The 17,990-nt window shown below is 43.2% G+C and overlaps 1 protein-coding gene across 7 annotated transcripts in view; it reads left to right on the top strand.

Moving 5' to 3' along the window:
- The window catches only part of SH2D4A (SH2 domain containing 4A), an 84,022-nt gene extending 66,378 nt beyond the window's left edge, over nucleotides 1–17,644 (top strand). For all 7 annotated transcript variants that reach the window (XM_077152664.1, XM_077152660.1, XM_077152662.1 and 4 more), the window contains 2 exons: nucleotides 15,636–15,856; nucleotides 16,357–17,644. In XM_077152664.1, coding sequence (XP_077008779.1) covers nucleotides 15,636–15,856; nucleotides 16,357–16,449 — 314 coding nt within the window. In that variant the 3' untranslated portion in view covers nucleotides 16,450–17,644. The remainder of the gene's footprint in view (nucleotides 1–15,635; nucleotides 15,857–16,356) is intronic.
- The last annotated feature ends 346 nt before the right edge of the window (nucleotides 17,645–17,990 follow it).

Raw genomic sequence — 17,990 nt, 5'->3', positions numbered from 1 at the left:
GTGTTTCAAGGGGAAACTGCTATTACATGCTCTGAGGTATGTTCAAAGGAAACCATCAGCACTACCACAGCAACAGCAGAGGTAAATAATGGTGGAGGGACAAGAGTTAAGAGGAGGTTTAGATTTCCTATTTGGCGAGAGTGTGTTTATTGATTTTCTTTCTGTTGGGAACAATGAAATAATCTAAAATTGAGAATGTTGATGGACGGACTTTGGGCCCTATACATGATGCCTGATGAATGCATGTGGCTGAAGGATGCACTGACAGAGTGGATTGATGAATGATGGTGTATACTTATGAACGAAGGTTGTGATGCTCCAAAAAGGAACAAAGTCATGAAGCATGCAACAATGTGAATGAACATGTGGGACATTTGGTGAGATAAAATAAGCCAGAAACAAAAGAAAAAGAATGGTATGATCACCTTTAGAAAGTGCTCATAAGAAAACAGGGGCCTAGATTGTAAACCTTTAGAGCAGACACATTAAGTCTGGAGTGGTGATTAGTATTTCTGGATTTTGAGACACTGTTTTATATATGTAACTGATATTTAGAGGTAAGAATGAAGCCAAACAGATTGGGGTTAAAGTAATTCAGAACAGTAAAGAAGACAGTGTCTATATTTTAGAATCACACATACTCTTTGAGACCAATGGAAGAAAGGTTTATTTGGTCTGGAACTGAAATTTTCTATAATGCATATCCTAATTCAACCTATCTGTGTAGCTCATTTGAACTATTGAAACACAGGGCAGGGAGCAGAGAATAAGAAAGAGGTCCTTTAATCCTGTATAGATTGGAATGCCTGGATACATCCTAGAGTATATTAAGCAGATAATCAGATAGTATTGGCAAAGTCCCCTGAGGAATGGGAGAAAGATACGAAACTATTAAACCTTACCATCAGGGAATCCCCTGATACTGTGTCAAATTTTAGGGACACCTAAATCAGTAAGCCATGCCCTCAATCATGAGGCTTACTCTTGTGAAGCATATGTAGGTAGCAGAGAAGCTTAGACTACCTATAGGCACACCTAAGAGTTAACTTCTGGAGGACCTCTGTTGTTGCTTAGATGTGGCCTCAGTCTCTTTAAGCCCAACTCTGCGAGTGAAATCACTGTCCTCCCCCTACAGGGGTGAAACACTCCCTGGTGACGTGGGAGATGACTCCCAGGGTTGAATCTAGACCTGGCACCATGGGATCAACAATTTCTTCCTGGCCACAAGGGGAAAAAGAAGTGTAATTAATGAAGTGTCTGTGGCAGAGAGAGTTCAAATAGAGCTGAGAGGCTACTCTGGAGGTGGCTCTTACACAAGCTTCAGTTAGACTTTGCTACCTGTTATAACCTGCCAACCCCCAACCAGGACCATTCCAGCCAATCCTAAAGAACACCTAGGGCAATATATAAGACTCCACAAGGGTTCCAGGCACTAGAGTAACTTTCCAGAAATCTACAACCTCCAGATGGGTCCCTGGTCCAAATAAATCCTGAAACCTAGCCCAGCCTCCCCAGAACAGCAGATAGGTTCATCTCTCTACCCCATATTAGTGACAGACCCTTCCAATATGAAAAATTTAGAATGGCCATAGTCCAAACACCCCTAAAGAGAGGGATGGAAAGATCAAAGGTCATGGTGGAGTTATACAGAGAAGATGAACATGAATGCTGAGTCATTAAATTGATACCTTTCTTAGTCTAATATTTTAGAGCAGCTAGAAGTAAAAACCTAAAATTGTGGAACTGTAATCCATGTCAAACTCTGAAATATATTCTACAACTAACTGTGGGGCTGTGCTTTGAAATTTATAGATTTTTTGTATATATATTATTTTTCACAAAAAAAAAGAAGGAAAAAAAGTCAGTTGTGATGATAAAAAAATATTGAAGCCCTCTAGCCTCCTATATTCTGGAGCAGCTAAAAGGAAAAATCTGAGAGGATCATATGGTAGCCCATGACAAACTCTGGGATCTGTCCTGTAACTACTTGTTGAAGAGTGCATTGAAAACTATTGCTTTTTTATTTCTTTGCTTTGTATATATGTTATACTATATTATAAAAAAAAAGTATGCAGGAACTTAGAAAGTAGCAGAGATTAGGAGTGGGAGTGGGGGTAAAAGGGCAGAACTACACCAGTAAACACATTACTATTTGGGAATTTTCTATTCGTTTCTGTTGTTGGAGAATTCACGTTTGCTTTATGCATCACAGTTGACCATGATTCTCTGAAATGTAACTGACATTTCCTTATTTAAATGTGGATATAATTGCACTGCTGATGATTTGTTTCTTGGTGATATCTTTTGTTATCATGGCACCTGCCCTCCAAGGACTTTAGTCCCAATATTTTATATTTTAAACTATTTAAAATGCAAATCTCTTTTTACATCTGTGGGATACCAGGATAGTTCACACTTTAGCTATTTTGGTTGTCTTCATCCCTCCAACTTTTCATTCTCCATGGTTTGGGGGTGGGTGGGTAGGGGTTGTAAATCTGTCCATTTCTGTAAAGGCTGTTATTCCCTGGAACTTAAGTTCCTTAAACACCAAAGTCCACGGGGAGTTGTGTGTCCCTCTCCTCCAAGCAGTGGGTCACCTCTCAGATACCACGAGGGACTACAGCCTCAGTGTAGGAGACTATATTGAGAAAGGCTCCCAGATGCCTCCCAAAATTTATTTCAGGGAAAATCTTAAGTAACTTGTGAATCAGTGCCCAAAAATGATAGTCTGTCCTTTGACGATTTTGCCAAGGAGTAGAGATTCCTTAATCATGGAGCCATCAAAATTCCACCCACCCATTGCAAAGGAAGTTTCAGGCTCCCGTCTTCACTAAGCACAAGTTACTGATTACTGTGACTTTTGAAACTTTTCTGTTTCTAGGCCACCGATGGATGTATACATCCTGCCTTGTTTACATGCGTGACTCACACATTTCTTGGAGTGGGACAGGCTGCCCAGCAGCAAGAACACGTCACTGCTCGCGTGGCGCAGTGCAGAGCCGCTGGGGTCCTTCCCTGGTGGTCACTGCCGTGCCATTGAGAGGAACCAGCGGGACTCCTAGCCCGAGGGCGTCACCTCCATTCATAGTGTCAAAGCGTTCAGAGTTATTCTCCGTAGTTCTCCTGTGTGGTTCCCTAATACTAGTACAGATTTCTGAAGTAACTGGAGAAGAGGAAACATTTTAAGAGGCTGAGGCTACACACGTTCATTCAGATGTGGGAAGAGCTAGCTTTTCTGTAGGAAAAAAACTATGACTTGCTGTGTTTTTTCTGGGAGACTCTTCTCATAAATTACTCGGTCTGGCAGATTACCTACAAAAATGTTAGTGTATTTTTCCATTAATTTGACCCCAAAGTCCTCTCTGACGTGGAGTTTTTGCAGATGATGCCCTTGAGTCCTCACCTGTCTCTGGCAGGCCCGGGGTGTCTCTGGGCTGTCTCTGGGAGCTCCACACTTCTCATGACAGATGCCCGGGGCTCCAGGCACACAGTTTACACTGTTTTGGGAGTCCTGAGGTTATCCAGAGCAGTGCCAGAGGCAGGGGGCAGGTGGAATGGGTGGATGAGGGAATCAAGGACAGTGACTCTACTTTGGAGTTCTCCTTAGGAGTTTGTTTGGACAGTGGGCACTGCATTTGTGGAAGTGTTATAAAAAAATGTTTTTGTCTCCTGAAGATGCTGGACGCTATTACTTTATGCCTGGGGAAGGGAGGCAGTAGAGTGGAGTGGTTACAGAGCACATCTCTGAGGCCAGATGGCCTGGGTTCGAATCCAGCACAGACACATGCACGCACACGTGCACACACACACACACACACACACACCCTGCCAAGTAGCTGTGTGGTCTTAGGCAGTCGCATAACTTCTGCCCTCCTGTCTCTCACCTGTATGACACAGATGATGATATCCCTATCTCAAAGAGTTGTTCTGAGGCTTAAGTAAGTTAGATATGTAAAGCACTTAGAACTCTGTGTGGTCCATGATCATCGCTAGTTAATGAGTGTTAGCTATGAAGGTAATGAAGTGGGAATGAACCATGCAGTTCTAATCCTTGAATTGAGAAAACATTCTGAATAACATTTTAAGAGCTGTGACCATTCTGTCCTCATCCCTGCAGTGGCCAAGGTCCAAGGCCTGGGGGAGATGCGCACGGTCAGTGCATCTCCTGTGAAGAGATCCTAGCCCAGGGCCCCCAGCGCCCCCAGAATGCTCCCTTTCATTACGGAGAGGGTTAGAGCATGGCGTAGCAGTGGCTGAAGTGTAAAAACATAAAGGTGTTTCACAGGTTTAAGACTTGCAGTGGATAACGTGTACACCTTTAATCTGCCAGGGTTGATCTTTGAAAAGAAGGTCTTTAAAAAATCAGGGTTTTAAAATACACCCTTCTCCCTGGGCAGATGGTGGCGTGGGAATGAGGTCACCGTAAGCAGACTGGGGTTCCTTGACCTAGTACCACGCCCCTCTCTCCACCGTATTCTGGGCAGCCCAAGAGGGCGAGAGTGGAGGACAGAAGGAAAGAAGGAACGATCAGAACTTCGAGGGGCAGCACACAGGGCACCAGCAGACCTGACGCATGGCTCAGAGGACGCGGAAGTGTAAGTACCCGGGAGCCTGTCAGTTCTCAGGGCAGGGGTCCTTGGAGAGGTTGCCAAGGTCAGTTATGCCTCGTTCCCACTTCCAGCCAGACTTCACAGTCATTGGAAAATACGCCCTCTGTAAGGGGTCCAGGTGAGAATGAGTACCTCTTTGTGAAATAAATATTTATGTATTTTTTCAGCCAGCTTCAACATGAGTGCCCCTTGGAATTCAAAACAAAACAAAGCCTTAGAGTGACAGAAAAGAGACTGGAACCATCACTAATCCTATAACCTTGGGCACTTATCTTTTCTGTCTCAGTTTTTTATAATCTGTAAAAAGGAGATAATATCAACTTTGTTTATTTAGTGGTGTTTGAGGATTAAATGAAAAACAATAAATGGAAGCGCGTTAAGAAGTATGATGTGCTAATATGCGGGGGGCATTAGTGTTAGAGAAGTGGAGGCGAGCACAGCCTCGGGGGGTCGGCCTGCCTGGGCAGTCCCTGTGCTTCTCAGTCCCCAGCCCAGTGACCCTTAGCAAGTCACGCAGCTCTCTGAGCTGCCGATTTTCTCATCTGTCGTCTGAGAGTAACACCACCACCTCACTGAAGGGTTGCTGTGAGGTCAAATGAAATAGCAAACACGTTGCAGAGTGTTTGCAGGCAGACATTAAGAACTCTGAGGGCTTTTATTATTTGTTTATGCTCATTTGGTGTTTTTTTTCCATGATAAATAATATTTTAACACAATATTTAAAAACCAGAATTCATGCAAAATACCCATGATGATTGGATATCATTGTTTTGCTTTTATTTATTTATTTATTTATTTTAAACTTTTTATTTTGAAATACTTGCAAACTTACAGGACAGTTACAAAAATGAAACAAACTCCTTGCAGAGAAAAACTCTAAAATACCCTTTTTCGTCCTGATATCCAGATCCACCAATTTTAACATTTTGCCACATTTGTTATATTACTCTACCTTTCCATCAGTCTGTCAATCCGTCTGTCCATCTGTCTGTGTGTATCTACTTATCAGTCCATTTTCTGAACACCTGAGTGTAGGTTATAAGCATTATACTTTTAAACACTTAGTACTTCCATGTGCATTTCCTGAGAATGATGATACTCACTTACGTAGCCATTGTGAATGCAGTTATCAAGTTTAAGTAAGAAATCTAACCCTGATTTTAAGCTTACAGTCTGTATCCCATTTTCTTTTTCTTATGCTCCAATAACATCCTTTCGAGCCTTCTCTCTTCCCTTGTTAGAGTCTGTCCAGGACCACATATTACCTTTAAGTGTCCTTGTCTTTTTAGTTGCTCTTCCCCTTTTTTAAATTACAGAAACATTTAGACAATAGAGACCTTCCCATCGCAACCATACTGTTCAGTGGGAATAATTACAGTCGTTATGTCGCGGCACCCTTGTCATCTTCCACTACTGGAACTTGCCCATCTCCCCAACAGAAACCCTTCACAGGTTTTACATTAACTTCCCATACCCCCTGCCCCACGCACCCTCAACCCATACTCTAATGAGCTGCCATGTGCTCGGATATTTTCTTTCTTGTTACCGTGGGGCTTAAATTTAACATCCTAAATCTGTGGCAATCTCACTTGCTTTGCTACCAACTTAGCTTCAATAGTTACACAAACTATGTCCCTATACCCCTCCATTCCCCCACCTTAGTGGTTGTTGTCATGAATTATGTGTCTCCCGCTGCTTTCTCACTGCATTGTTTTCGTTTGCCTTTTACGCTCTGTAGAAAGTAAAAAGTGGAATTACAAACCCAAAATACAGTAGTGTCGGCATTTATATTTACTCCCTGTTGTTATCCTACAGGAGATCTTTATTTCTTCATGTAGCTTCAGTCGACTGCCTAATGTTCTTTCCTTTCAACATGCAGAACTCCTTTTCTGTCGCTTATAGGCCCTCCCAGTCCAGTGATATCACACACTTCCTTACCTTTAGTTTACTTGGGAATGTCTTAATCGCGCTCTCATTTTTTAAAGACAGTTTTGCTGATTATAGAGCTCTTGGTTAGAAGTTTTTTTTGCTTTCAGCACTTTAGATATGTCATCTCACTACCTTCTTGCCTCCACGATTTCCAATGAGAAATAGGCACTTGATCTTTTTGAGGCTGCCTTCTGTGTGAAGTGCTGCTTTTCTCCTGCAGCTCTCAGAATTCTCTATCTTTGGCATTCAGTAGTTTGATTATAACGTACCATGGCCTGGGGCTGATGGGTGTAGAGTTTGTTGAGCATCTTGGATGTGCATATTCATGTTTTCTGTTAAATTTGGGAAGTTTTCAGCTATTATTTATTTGAATGTTCTCTTTGCCCCTTCTCTCTTCCTTCTCCCTCTAGGACCCCACAGTGGGATGTGGGGGTGCTTGGCCACGCCCCACAGCTTCCTCAGGCTCTGTTCTTGTTCCTTCACTCTTTCTTCTGTTCCTCAGACTGGATGAATTAAGTTGTTTTATTTGCACAGTCACTGATGCTTTCTTCTTCCTACTCCATTCTGCTGTTGAGCCCCTCTAGGGGATTTTTAATGTCTTGTTACATTAATGTCTGTCTGCTTCCTCTGAATAATTTCCATCTCTCTCCTGACACTCTTTTGTGTTTATCTATCAGTTTCCTGATTTCCTTTAGTTCTTTTGTCCATGTTTTCCTTTAGCTTTTCAAGCATATTTAGGACCATTTTTTAAAAAGTTCCTGTCTAGTATATCCCAGGTCTAGTCCTCCTCATCGATGGTTTTTAATTCTTTAATTTTCTCCTTTGCATGGGCCATCACTTCCCTTTTCTTTGTATGTTTTGCAATCTTTTCTTCAAACTTGGGAATTTTGATGTTTTAATGTCTGATCACTGGAATTTAAACTCTGAGGCATCTGTTTAAGCTTACATCCAGCTAGTATTACAACAGGGCTTTCCTTGAATGCCAGGAGCTAACAAAAAATTAGAGAGAGAAAACACCTTTTCCAGTCTTTGCAGATTGACCTGTGTCCGTACTCTCTTCAAGGCTTAACCACATAAATGAATTCAGAGAATAGCTTCAGGCCAAAGCATAGGGGCCTCCCTGGTTCTTGCTGTGTATGCATCTTGTCTTGGGCATGTGCAAGTGGCCCTAGGGATTCCCTTATTTAAAAAGATACAAAGGTTCGCTGTTCCCCAGGAAACGGGTTTCCTCCAGATTCAGGCACTGCGCTGTATGTTGAATAGCTGACAGTTCCTTGCCCCAGGCACCACTTGACTGCTCTCCCACAGCATTCTGTAGGATTGCTCTGAGCTGCCTTCTAATCGTAGGGCAAGTTCTGGAACAGCGAGTCGCTGAGACCACCACAGGTTTCAGCCAGGCATACGTGCTCTCAGTATTTGCATGAGGGTGACTCTGTTCCCTCCGGAACCACGACCAGCGGTCTGCACTGGGAAGAGTGGGGGAGCGCCAACCAGGGCGCCTTGGGATCCTACCACTTTCACCTTGGTTTGGCACTCCTCTGATACTGCAATCCCGTAGCTGTTTTCTGGAGCTTTGCAAAAGATGTTTCTGCAAGTTTGTGCTGGTTGCTCAAAGCTTCTGTACAGGTGGAGCCCTGTAGCATCTCAGTGCCATCTTGATCAGGCGGGACCTCATTTGGTTTTGAAACACTTTTTTCTTTTTTCTAAATGTAGATAGTAGGTCATACAGACATACAATTTATAAACAAAATTAGGGCTGATGGTGCGTCAGAGAAAAGTGAAGTGTTTCCTTGTCCTTGTCCTTAGGATAACGTTTCTTAAGACTAGAGGCAGTGGCTGCATAGAAGTGTCCGAGAGAAGGAGGTTTTTTACTTTATTTAGTCATTAGACCTCTTCTGGACACCATCTGAGTGGCAGGTGCTGAGGGTGCAAGAACAAATAAAATGTGATAGTTGTGCTGTAGGAGCTCACATGGAAGGGGGAGGAGAGAAACAGCCGTGACACCATGTGCTGTGACTACCAGTGTGCCCAAGAACTGTGACCCGGGGGACTTCCTCAGGTGGAGGTGAGAGCATAGACCAGGTGACCGGGTGAGTGTTCAGGCAGAGGTAGGAATGGGCGAGTCTCAGATGGACACATGAATCAGGCGTGTGCTTAGAGTAGTCCAGGCTGGTGCTCGCTGGAGGTGGGGACCTGAGACTTACTGCTCAGGGTGAGATCAGAAAGCTTCAGGTCCTTGAGTTGAACATTAGAGAATGGGTAGTTCTCCAGCAAGAAACTGCAGAGAAGCACAATCCCACCAACTTTTCCTGTGGGGAAGTCAGAACCATTTGGATTTTCAGCTGAAGTCCTGCTAGCATTTTCAAACTACGTGATGTCTCTAGGGCTCTGTTTACCCACTCCTGTGCAAAACATCGCTCTCCTGGACCTGTCCTGGGCCAAACTCTCACTCCAGAGAGGTTCTGAAGCGGCCCTGCCCAGTACAGCAGTCACTAGCCCTGTGTGGCTATTTAAATTAAGATTAAATAAAGTAAAAAACTGAGTTCCTTAGTGGCATTAGTCACAGGGACAACCTTTGTATCGTCACAGAACGTTCTCGTTGAACGCACTGTCCTAGAGGGAGCCCAGGAGTCTTGCAGAGAGAGGAGGGTTCTCTGCCCAGCCTCACCTGCAGCTGTTACTAACGTCCGCGCCGGGGTGTTGGGCTCTCAGGAGTTACTGTCCCAACTCTGCCCCGGCCCTTCAGAGCCTGGCGCTGTCCAGCGCGGCCTCACTTCCATTTGCCCTCGTGGACTGCCCTCGTCCTACTCCCTGCCAGCCCCCCTGGACTCCGCGCCCAGGCAGGCAGCCCATTGCCCAGGTGAAGAGCTGACTCATTTATAAATTGAGGAAATGAAAGAAAGCTCTTTATTTATCCCTTTTCACCTGCACAGCACCCTCCTCTGACTTGTAACATATGTGAACGGAGCTGTTCAGAGGAGGGCAGCATGGAAATGTCATGCCCTTGTGGGGGCCGCGAGGAAGACGACCGCCTCAGACTTCTAAGGGTTGTGTGAGGGGGATGGTGAGTACTGCAAGGAGACTGCCCACGTCCAGGGGCCATTAATATCTGCCATTGTATTTTTTTAATGTGTCTCCACATGTGTGTATTTCTATGTATCTGTACATACACTCACACACAGAGCAGGTATGTCATATGTATAGCATAGGGAATTTTGTTCACCATCTTTTTTTGGAGGGAAGGGTGGGGAATCAGACCTGGCTCTTCCACATGGCAGGCAAGAGTTCTGCCGCTGGACCGCCTGTGTACCCTGCCATTGGTTTTTTGGTTTTTTTTTTTAACTTTTTTATTGAATAGTATAATATATATACAAAGTAAAGAAACAAAAAAAGCAATGGTTTTCAAAGTAACTCTTTAACAGTAGTTACGGGACAAATCCAAGCGTTTGTCATGGGCTACCATATGATGCTCAGATTTTTCCTTCTAGTTCTTCCAGAATATAGGAGGCTAGAAGGCTTAAATATTTTTTATCATCACAATTGCCTTTTTCTCCTTCTTTTTTTGTGAAAAATAACATATACACAAAAAAGCTGTAAATTTCAAAGCACAGAACCACAATTAGTCATAGAACATATTTCAGAGTTTGACATGGGTTACAATTCCATAATTGTAAAGTTTTTACTTCTCACTACTCTAAGATACTGGAGGCTAAAAAAGATATCAATTAACGATTCAGCATTCATATTCATTTGTTATATCCTATCTTCTCTGTATAACTCCACCATCACCTTTGATCTTTCCATACCTCTTTTTAGGGGTGTTTGGACTATTACCATTCTCAACTTTTCATATTGGAAGGGTCTGTCACTAATATGGGGTAGGGAGATGGAACTATCTGATGTTCTAGAGAGGCTGGGCCTTCTAGGTTTCAGGACTTACCTGGTCCAGGGACCCATCTGGAGGTTGTAGGTTTCTGGAAAGTATGGAACCCTTGTGGAATCTCATATATTGCCCTAGGTGTTCTTTAGGATTGGCTGGAATGATCCTGGTTGGGATTTGGTAGGCTATGGTAGGTAGCAAGGTTTAACTGCCGCTTATACATGAGCAACCTCCAGAGTAGCCTCTTGACTCTATTTGGACTCTCTCTGCCACTGATACTTTATTAGTTACACTTCTTTTCCCTCTTTTGGTCAGGATGGAATTGTTGATCCCATGGTTCCAGGCCCGGATTCATCCCTGGGAATCATCTCCCACGTCGCCAGGAACTTTCACCCCTGGATGCCATGTCCCATGTCGGGGGGAGGGCATTGATTTCACTTGCAGAGTTGGGCTTAGAGAGAGTGAACCTGCTATTGGATTTTTTTTTCTTTTTTTTTTTTTATTAATTAATGGAAAAAAAGAAATTAACCCAACATTTAGAAATCGTATACCATTCTACATATGCAATCAGTAATTCTTAACATCATCACATAGATGCATGATCATCGTTTCTTAGTACATTTGCATCGGTTTAGAAGAACTAGCAACACAACCGAAAAAGATATAGAATGTTAATATAGAGAAAAAAATAAAAGTAATAATAGTAAAACAAAACAAAACAAAACAAAACAAAAACCTATAGCTCAGATGCAGCTTCATTCAGTGTTTTAACATGATTACTTTACAGTTAGGTATTATTGTGCTGTCCATTTTTGAGTTTTTGTATCTAGTCCTGTTGCACAGTCTGTATCCCTTCAGCTCCAATTACCCATTATCTTACCCTGTTTGTAACTCCTGCTGGACTCTGTTACCAATGACATATTCCAAGTTTATTCTCGAGTGTCGATTCACATCATTGGGACCATACAGTATTTGTCTTTTAATTTTTGGCTAGACTCACTCAGCATAATATTCTCTAAGTCCATCCATGTTATTACATGCTTCATAAGTTTATCCTGTCTTAAAGCTGCATAATATTCCATCGTATGTATATACCACAGTTTGTTTAGCCACTCGTCTGTTGATGGACATTTTGGCTGTTTCCATCTCTTTGCAACTGTAAATAACGCTGCTATAAACATTGGTGTGCAAATGTCCGTTTGAGTTTTTGCCCTTAATTCCTTTGAGTAGATTCCCAGCAATGGTATTACTGGGTCATATGGCAATTCTATATTCAGCTTTTTGAGGAACCGCCAAACTGCCTTCCACAGTGGTTGCACCATTTGACATTCCCACCAACAGTGGATAAGTGTGCCTCTTTCATCGCATCCTCTCCAGCACTTGTCATTTTCTGTTTTGTTGATAATGGCCATTCTGGTGGGTGTGAGATGATATCTCATTGTGGTTTTGATTTGCATTTCTCTAATGGCCAGGGACATTGAGCATCTCTTCATGTGCCTTTTGGTCATTTGTATTTCCTCTTCTGAGAGGTGTCTGTTCAAGTCTTTTTCCCATTTTGTAATTGGGTTGGCTGTCTTTTTGTTGTTGAGTTGAACAATCTCATTATAAATTCTGGATACTAGACCTTTATCTGATATGTCATTTCCAAATATTGTCTCCCATTGTGTAGGCTGTCTTTCTACTTTCTTTGATGAAGTTCTTTGATGCACAAAAGTGTTTAATTTTGAGGAGCTCCCATTTATTTCTTTCTTTCTTCAGTGCTCTTGCTTTAGGTTTAAGGTCCATAAAACCGCCTCCAATTGTAAGATCCATAAGATATCTCCCTGCATTTTCCTCTAACTGTTTTATGGTCTTAGACCTAATGTTTAGATCTTTGATCCATTTTGAGTTAACTTTTGTATAGGGTGTGAGAGATGGGTCTTCTTTCATTCTTTTGCATATGGATATCCAGTTCTCTAGGCACCATTTATTGAAGAGACTGTTCTGTCCCAGGTGAGTTGGCTTGACTGCCTTATCAAAGATCAAATGTCCATAGATGAGAGGGTCTATATCTGAGCACTCTATTCGATTCCATTGGTCAATATATCTATCTTTATGCCAATACCATGCTGTTTTGACCACTGTGGCTTCATAGTATGCCTTAAAGTCAGGCAGCGCGAGACCTCCAGCTTCGTTATTTTTCCTCAAGATGTTTTTAGCAATTCGGGGCACCCTGCCCTTCCAGATAAATTTGCTTATTAGTTTTTCTATTTCTGAAAAATAAGTTGTTGGGATTTTGATTGGTATTGCATTGAATCTGTAAATCAATTTAGGTAGGATTGATATCTTAACTCTATTTAGTCTTCCAATCCATGAACACGGTATGCCCTTCCATCTATTTAGGTCTTCTGTGATTTCTTTTAACAGTTTTTTGTAGTTTTCTTTATATATGTTTTTTGTCTCTTTAGTTAAATTTATTCCTAGGTATTTCATTCTTTTAGTTGCAATTGTAAATGGGATTCGTTTCTTGATTTCCCCCTCAGCTTGTTCATTACTAGTGTATAGAAATGCTGCAGATTTTTGAATGTTGATCTTGTAACCTGCTACTTTGCTGTACTCATTTGTTAGCTCTAGTAGTTTTGTTGTGGATTTTTCCGGGTTTTCGACGTATAGTATCATATCGTCTGCAAACAGTGATAGTTTTACTTCTTCCTTTCCAATTTTGATGCCTTGTATTTCTTTTTCTTGTCTAATTGCTCTGGCTAGAATCTCCAACACAATGTTGAATAATAGTGGTGATAGTGGACATCCTTGTCTTGTTCCTGATCTTAGGGGGAAAGTTTTCAGTTTTTCCCCATTGAGGATGATATTAGCTGTGGGTTTTTCATATATTCCCTCTATCATTTTAAGGAAGTTCCCTTGTATTCCTATCTTTTGAAGTGTTTTCAACAGGAAAGGATGTTGAATCTTGTCAGATGCCTTCTCTGCATCAATTGAGATGATCATGTGATTTTTCTGCTTTGATTTGTTGATGTGGTGTATTACATTAATTGATTTTCTTATGTTGAACCATCCTTGCATACCTGTGAAATCTCTGGGTTCTGTTTTTCTTATCCTGCCCAGTAGGTGGCGCTCGTGGCACACGCTTGTCTCACGTGTTTGGAAGGGATCCCCCCCCGGTCACCGTTCTCCGCGGCCTGGGGATTTCCGATCCAATTCTCTCAGTTGGTGCGGGGGGCCGCGTGTGGTGGGGGCGTCAGCCACCGCGGCTTGAGGGGACCCTGTGGCTCCTATTATTAATGCCCCTATTGGTGTTTGGTTGGACCCAGTCCCTGCCACTGTCGGAAATTCCCTCCTCTCCCTGGAGGGGTGCCGGTCGCCGGCCGCCGCGGCCTGAGGAACTCGCCACCGGACCAGGAAGCCGCCCGCAGGGGAGGGGCGCCGGTTGCCGGCCACCGCAGCTTGGGTAGCCCTCTGATCCGAGACTCGTAGCCGGTCCAGGAAGCTGCCCGCAAAAGAGGGGCGCCGGCTGCCGCGGCTTGGGAAACTTGCCTCTCCGAGACTCTCAGCTGGCCTGGGAAGGAGGGAGGGAGGTGCTCCGGCCGCCAGCTGCCGCTGCTCGGGGAAACGCGCGCCGCTCGGGGATCTCACCGCAGCAGAGTCTCGCAGTCAGTCTAGCCAGTCCAGACTGGGGTACGCTGTGTGTCCATTCCCTGCCGTGGCCACGGGAGCTGTTCTGCACTGTTTCTGTTTACCTAGTAGTTGCTCTGGAGGAGGAACTAAGACGCGCGTATCTTACTAAGCCGCCATCTTGGCCGATGCCCTGCTATTGGATTTTGACTTAGCATGCAAGAACTCTGTCCACGCAGGCAAAGCTCACTGTTTGGCAGTGACTACAGCCAGGCAATTCTAAGTGCATCCTTTGCCCTTGATGGATTCATGACAAATTGGACATTGACCTGTATCTTTAGATGCACCAGGAGAATGCCTTTTTAAGGACTAATAATCCCCTTGTGAAGCAGAAAGAACCAGAAAGAAAAACTATCCTCTTGCATCATTCAAAGCCAAGCCTTCATACTGACTTTTTGAGCCTGCTCTTGTTATCACTGTGCACAGGGAATCTCCATTATGACTTGTAGTGTGCCACAAAACCCTGTCATTGCATTCTGGTGTCTAAGGAGATTAGATAGTACCAGATCTGTGCGTAATGGGTAATAATTACAGAGGTTAAGAGCCTCTCAGGCAGTTTGATTACAGCTGCTTTCTGACCTGATTTTAGAAGGAATATGACCTTCATCTAAGTTTGGTTATAATTTTCCAGAATAGTTATCATTTTAGGAATACAAACCCATCTGGATAACATGCAGATGTTATAAATTATAACAGCTGTCCCATTAGTTGAAATACTCGGAATTTCAGAGGTTGCCTGTCAGTAAATCTGGGAGGAAAGAGAGATCTTTTTCCAGAATGTCTTTTCTCCTTCAGTCATGGTTTATCAGCCCCTTGGTTCTGAAGGGGACTTTTCAGCATCACTGAAAAATATCTGTGGTTTCATACACAGTATAATACAGTATCTTTGAACCTGTCATGCATAGTCCCTGGGTAAGCTGATTACCTGTTGGATCTTACAGTTGTCATCTGTGATTTATCAAGGGGACCAGTATGTTTAGAAAGGTAAAGCAGACAAACAAAAGCAGCAGTCCATATCTGTTGAGAGCTTTTTCAGGCATCACTTGAGTATGTCAAATAGACAGGGCAGCATCTGAGCCAAGAGACCCCTGCAGCGTCTGTGCTGCCTGCAGTTTCCAGTGGACTCCATTGGGGCAGGGCTAGGGGGCCGACTGGCTGTGATGCACGGGGCATGCAACGTCCCCTGCTGGGTATTGATGGCAGTGGGATTGGGACCCCTAAAAGGAAGCCCAAGAGCCATCTTCCCTTTCAGGATCTTTTCCTGTCTGTGAATGGAGGAAACTGCCAAGGTTTTCCCCCACTCCCCAGATCTTCACCCCAGGACGTCCCCCATGCACTGGGACTCTGCAGTGCTGGCCCTGGAAAGGGGGCCCCCTGAGTGGTGGGTGTGAGATCTCGGCTGGGGAGAATAGGTGATTTTTTTTATTCCTCCCCATTATAAAAGGTCTAGTTATAGAAAATGGAATAGAGATACAGATTACGCTGCTGTATGCAACAGAGGAGAATTTTGGAGATTTAACTAAAATATTTGCTTTTCTGTCCTACAGGAATTCTCACGCTAAAGAGAGCAAACGAGCTTCTGAGCACATGTGTGCCAGGCAGTTTCCTGATCCGGGTCAGTGAAAAGATGAGGGGCTATGCCCTGTCCTATCTGTCCAAGGATGGCTGTAAACATTTCCTCATAGATGCCTCTGCAGACTCCTACAGCTTCCTGGGCGTGGACCAGCTGCAGCACGCCACCCTGGCAGATCTGGTAGAATATCACAAGGTGAAACCATTTATAAAATGAATGTGCTTTGTGAGTTATTGTCCTGTTAGCAGCTCTAACAATGAAAGGCAATCGCAACAAAAAAAGATTGAGGCGAGGTATGATGGTGTCATTTGTCTTTGATAGCTCCTTCCAATAATCAGAAGTCTTAATGGCATTTTCTTTATTATAAAACCAAGTTCCTGCTCAGATATCCAGGGAGATCCCATAGGGCGGAGAATACAGGAGATGTTAAAAAAATAATCTGTGCACACACCAGTCACCCCAAAGAACAGTCTTAAGTTAGAACTTGAGCCCAGGAGGATAAGAGTTTACATGGCAGTTTGGGAATAAGAAAAATCTCTTTGAAGTTGTCATAAACCAGTAAAGCTTAGTGGACATCAAGGGCCTTCAGGGAAAGCCATCGTCTGTGGCAGGAAGGGCGTGTAACTGTTATTTATACTATCTCAGCCACCTGCCCACCTCCAGCCCAGCCTGATACTGTGCCTTCTGGTTAACAGGAGGAACCCATAACTTCTCTGGGGAAGGAGCTCCTGCTTTACCCCTGTGAGCAGCAGGACCAGCCGCCCGATTACCTGGAGCTCTTTGAATGACAGACTCCACCTGTGTCCTCCTGCACCTTCCCCTGGACAGACCCCCTGAAATGGACATTTGTGTGTGGAGCCAAAATCACCCTGCAACAGAGCCATTACCGACCAACTGAAAGTAACCTTGGAGTCTGGATTGAAATCTCTCTTCTGCACTAACTCTGGAGTTTAATGTTAAAAGGAAATTACCTCTGCAGTGTATGTACTCAAAAGGAAAGGGCCAAGATACCCAGTTTCAGCAACTAGTTAACATGAAGGACACAGCCTTGATCCACAAGATGAAAAAAGAAGAAACAAACCTTGTATGAATTAAGGTGTATTTCAGGAACATTAGCTGCGTGAATCCTGACGTCTATGTTTCCTCTGTGGGTCATCGTAAATGGGCTTGGGATTCTGTTAGTTGAAGTGCAGTTCTGGCTTCAGATTGCTGGCCAATAAAAAAGCCTTTTTTGATGGCCAAGTTGATCCTCAAAGCACTTCCGTTATTGTGCGTGTTAGAGAAATAGGACAACAGAATTTGCAAATATAAAGTGAATGAGAAATTATAAAATATAGGATGAGATCCTTAAAGTGCAAAAAATACAGATTGTAGGAGAGTCAGTAAACACCTGTGAGTTTGTTTCTTCATGGTAGAGGACGAAGGAGAGAGCGCTCGCACATGTAAGGTATTTATTAGTGGTGCATAGACAAGAACAGAATCATCAAGCTGTGTGGGTAATAATTTATGTAATTTTAGAATCTGACATGCATTATATACCCATTTGCTACTGTATAGTTCTCTTTCCTCATAATGAAATAAATAGGAAGTTGAAAATCATCTCCCAATTTGCTGCATCTAGCCCCAGAACAGATATGTTTGGTCAGGAGTCTTCTGCCCTCCTGGGCACGCACCCTTTCCCCAACCTCCAGCGACTCTCAGGCCAGATCCAATGAAGAAAATAGCCTCTGGACAGTGAGCACGGAGGCTCTGAGCCTTTGAGATCATTTTATTCTGGGAAGATGCAGATTCAGTTGTACTTCAGGCCTGACTCCTGTGTCAGCGTTCTTTTAAAGTGCCTCTTAAAGATAACAGAGTGATACATCAGCTTGTTCAAGAGGGTGTTGGCTATGTAAAATGCTCGTTGACAGTGTAAAATGTAATCAGAGGAGAGGGCACTGTGTGTGTATTTCCTTTCTTTTTTTAATAAAAAAAACTTTAAAAGATAAATCATTGTTAAAGGTTTCTTACAATTTTCCACGTGGTCTGTATTGTTAAATTGTTGTGAAAAGAACTTGTCTCTTAGCTGTGTTTCAACAATCATGGCATTATAAAGTAGCAGAAATAGCATAGGATATAGCACAGAAACTTGGATTCTGTTACCAACTCCTCCCACCATTAGCTGTGCAATCTTAGACCTCCCACTTTACCTCTCTGAGCCTGTTTTCACCTCTGAAAAAAATAAAATGTTTGAATTAGGTGATTTTTAGTATTTTTTATCATTTTTTGAAATCTTAAGTTTCTTATTGATTGGAATAAATAGAAAAATACCCTACAAATAATTATGAAT

This window comes from Tamandua tetradactyla, chromosome 3 (genome assembly GCF_023851605.1).
Source record: "Tamandua tetradactyla isolate mTamTet1 chromosome 3, mTamTet1.pri, whole genome shotgun sequence".
Taxonomy (NCBI): domain Eukaryota; kingdom Metazoa; phylum Chordata; class Mammalia; order Pilosa; family Myrmecophagidae; genus Tamandua; species Tamandua tetradactyla.
Note: the sequence above shows the minus strand (reverse complement) of the source record. Positions and strands in the feature narration are given on the sequence as shown.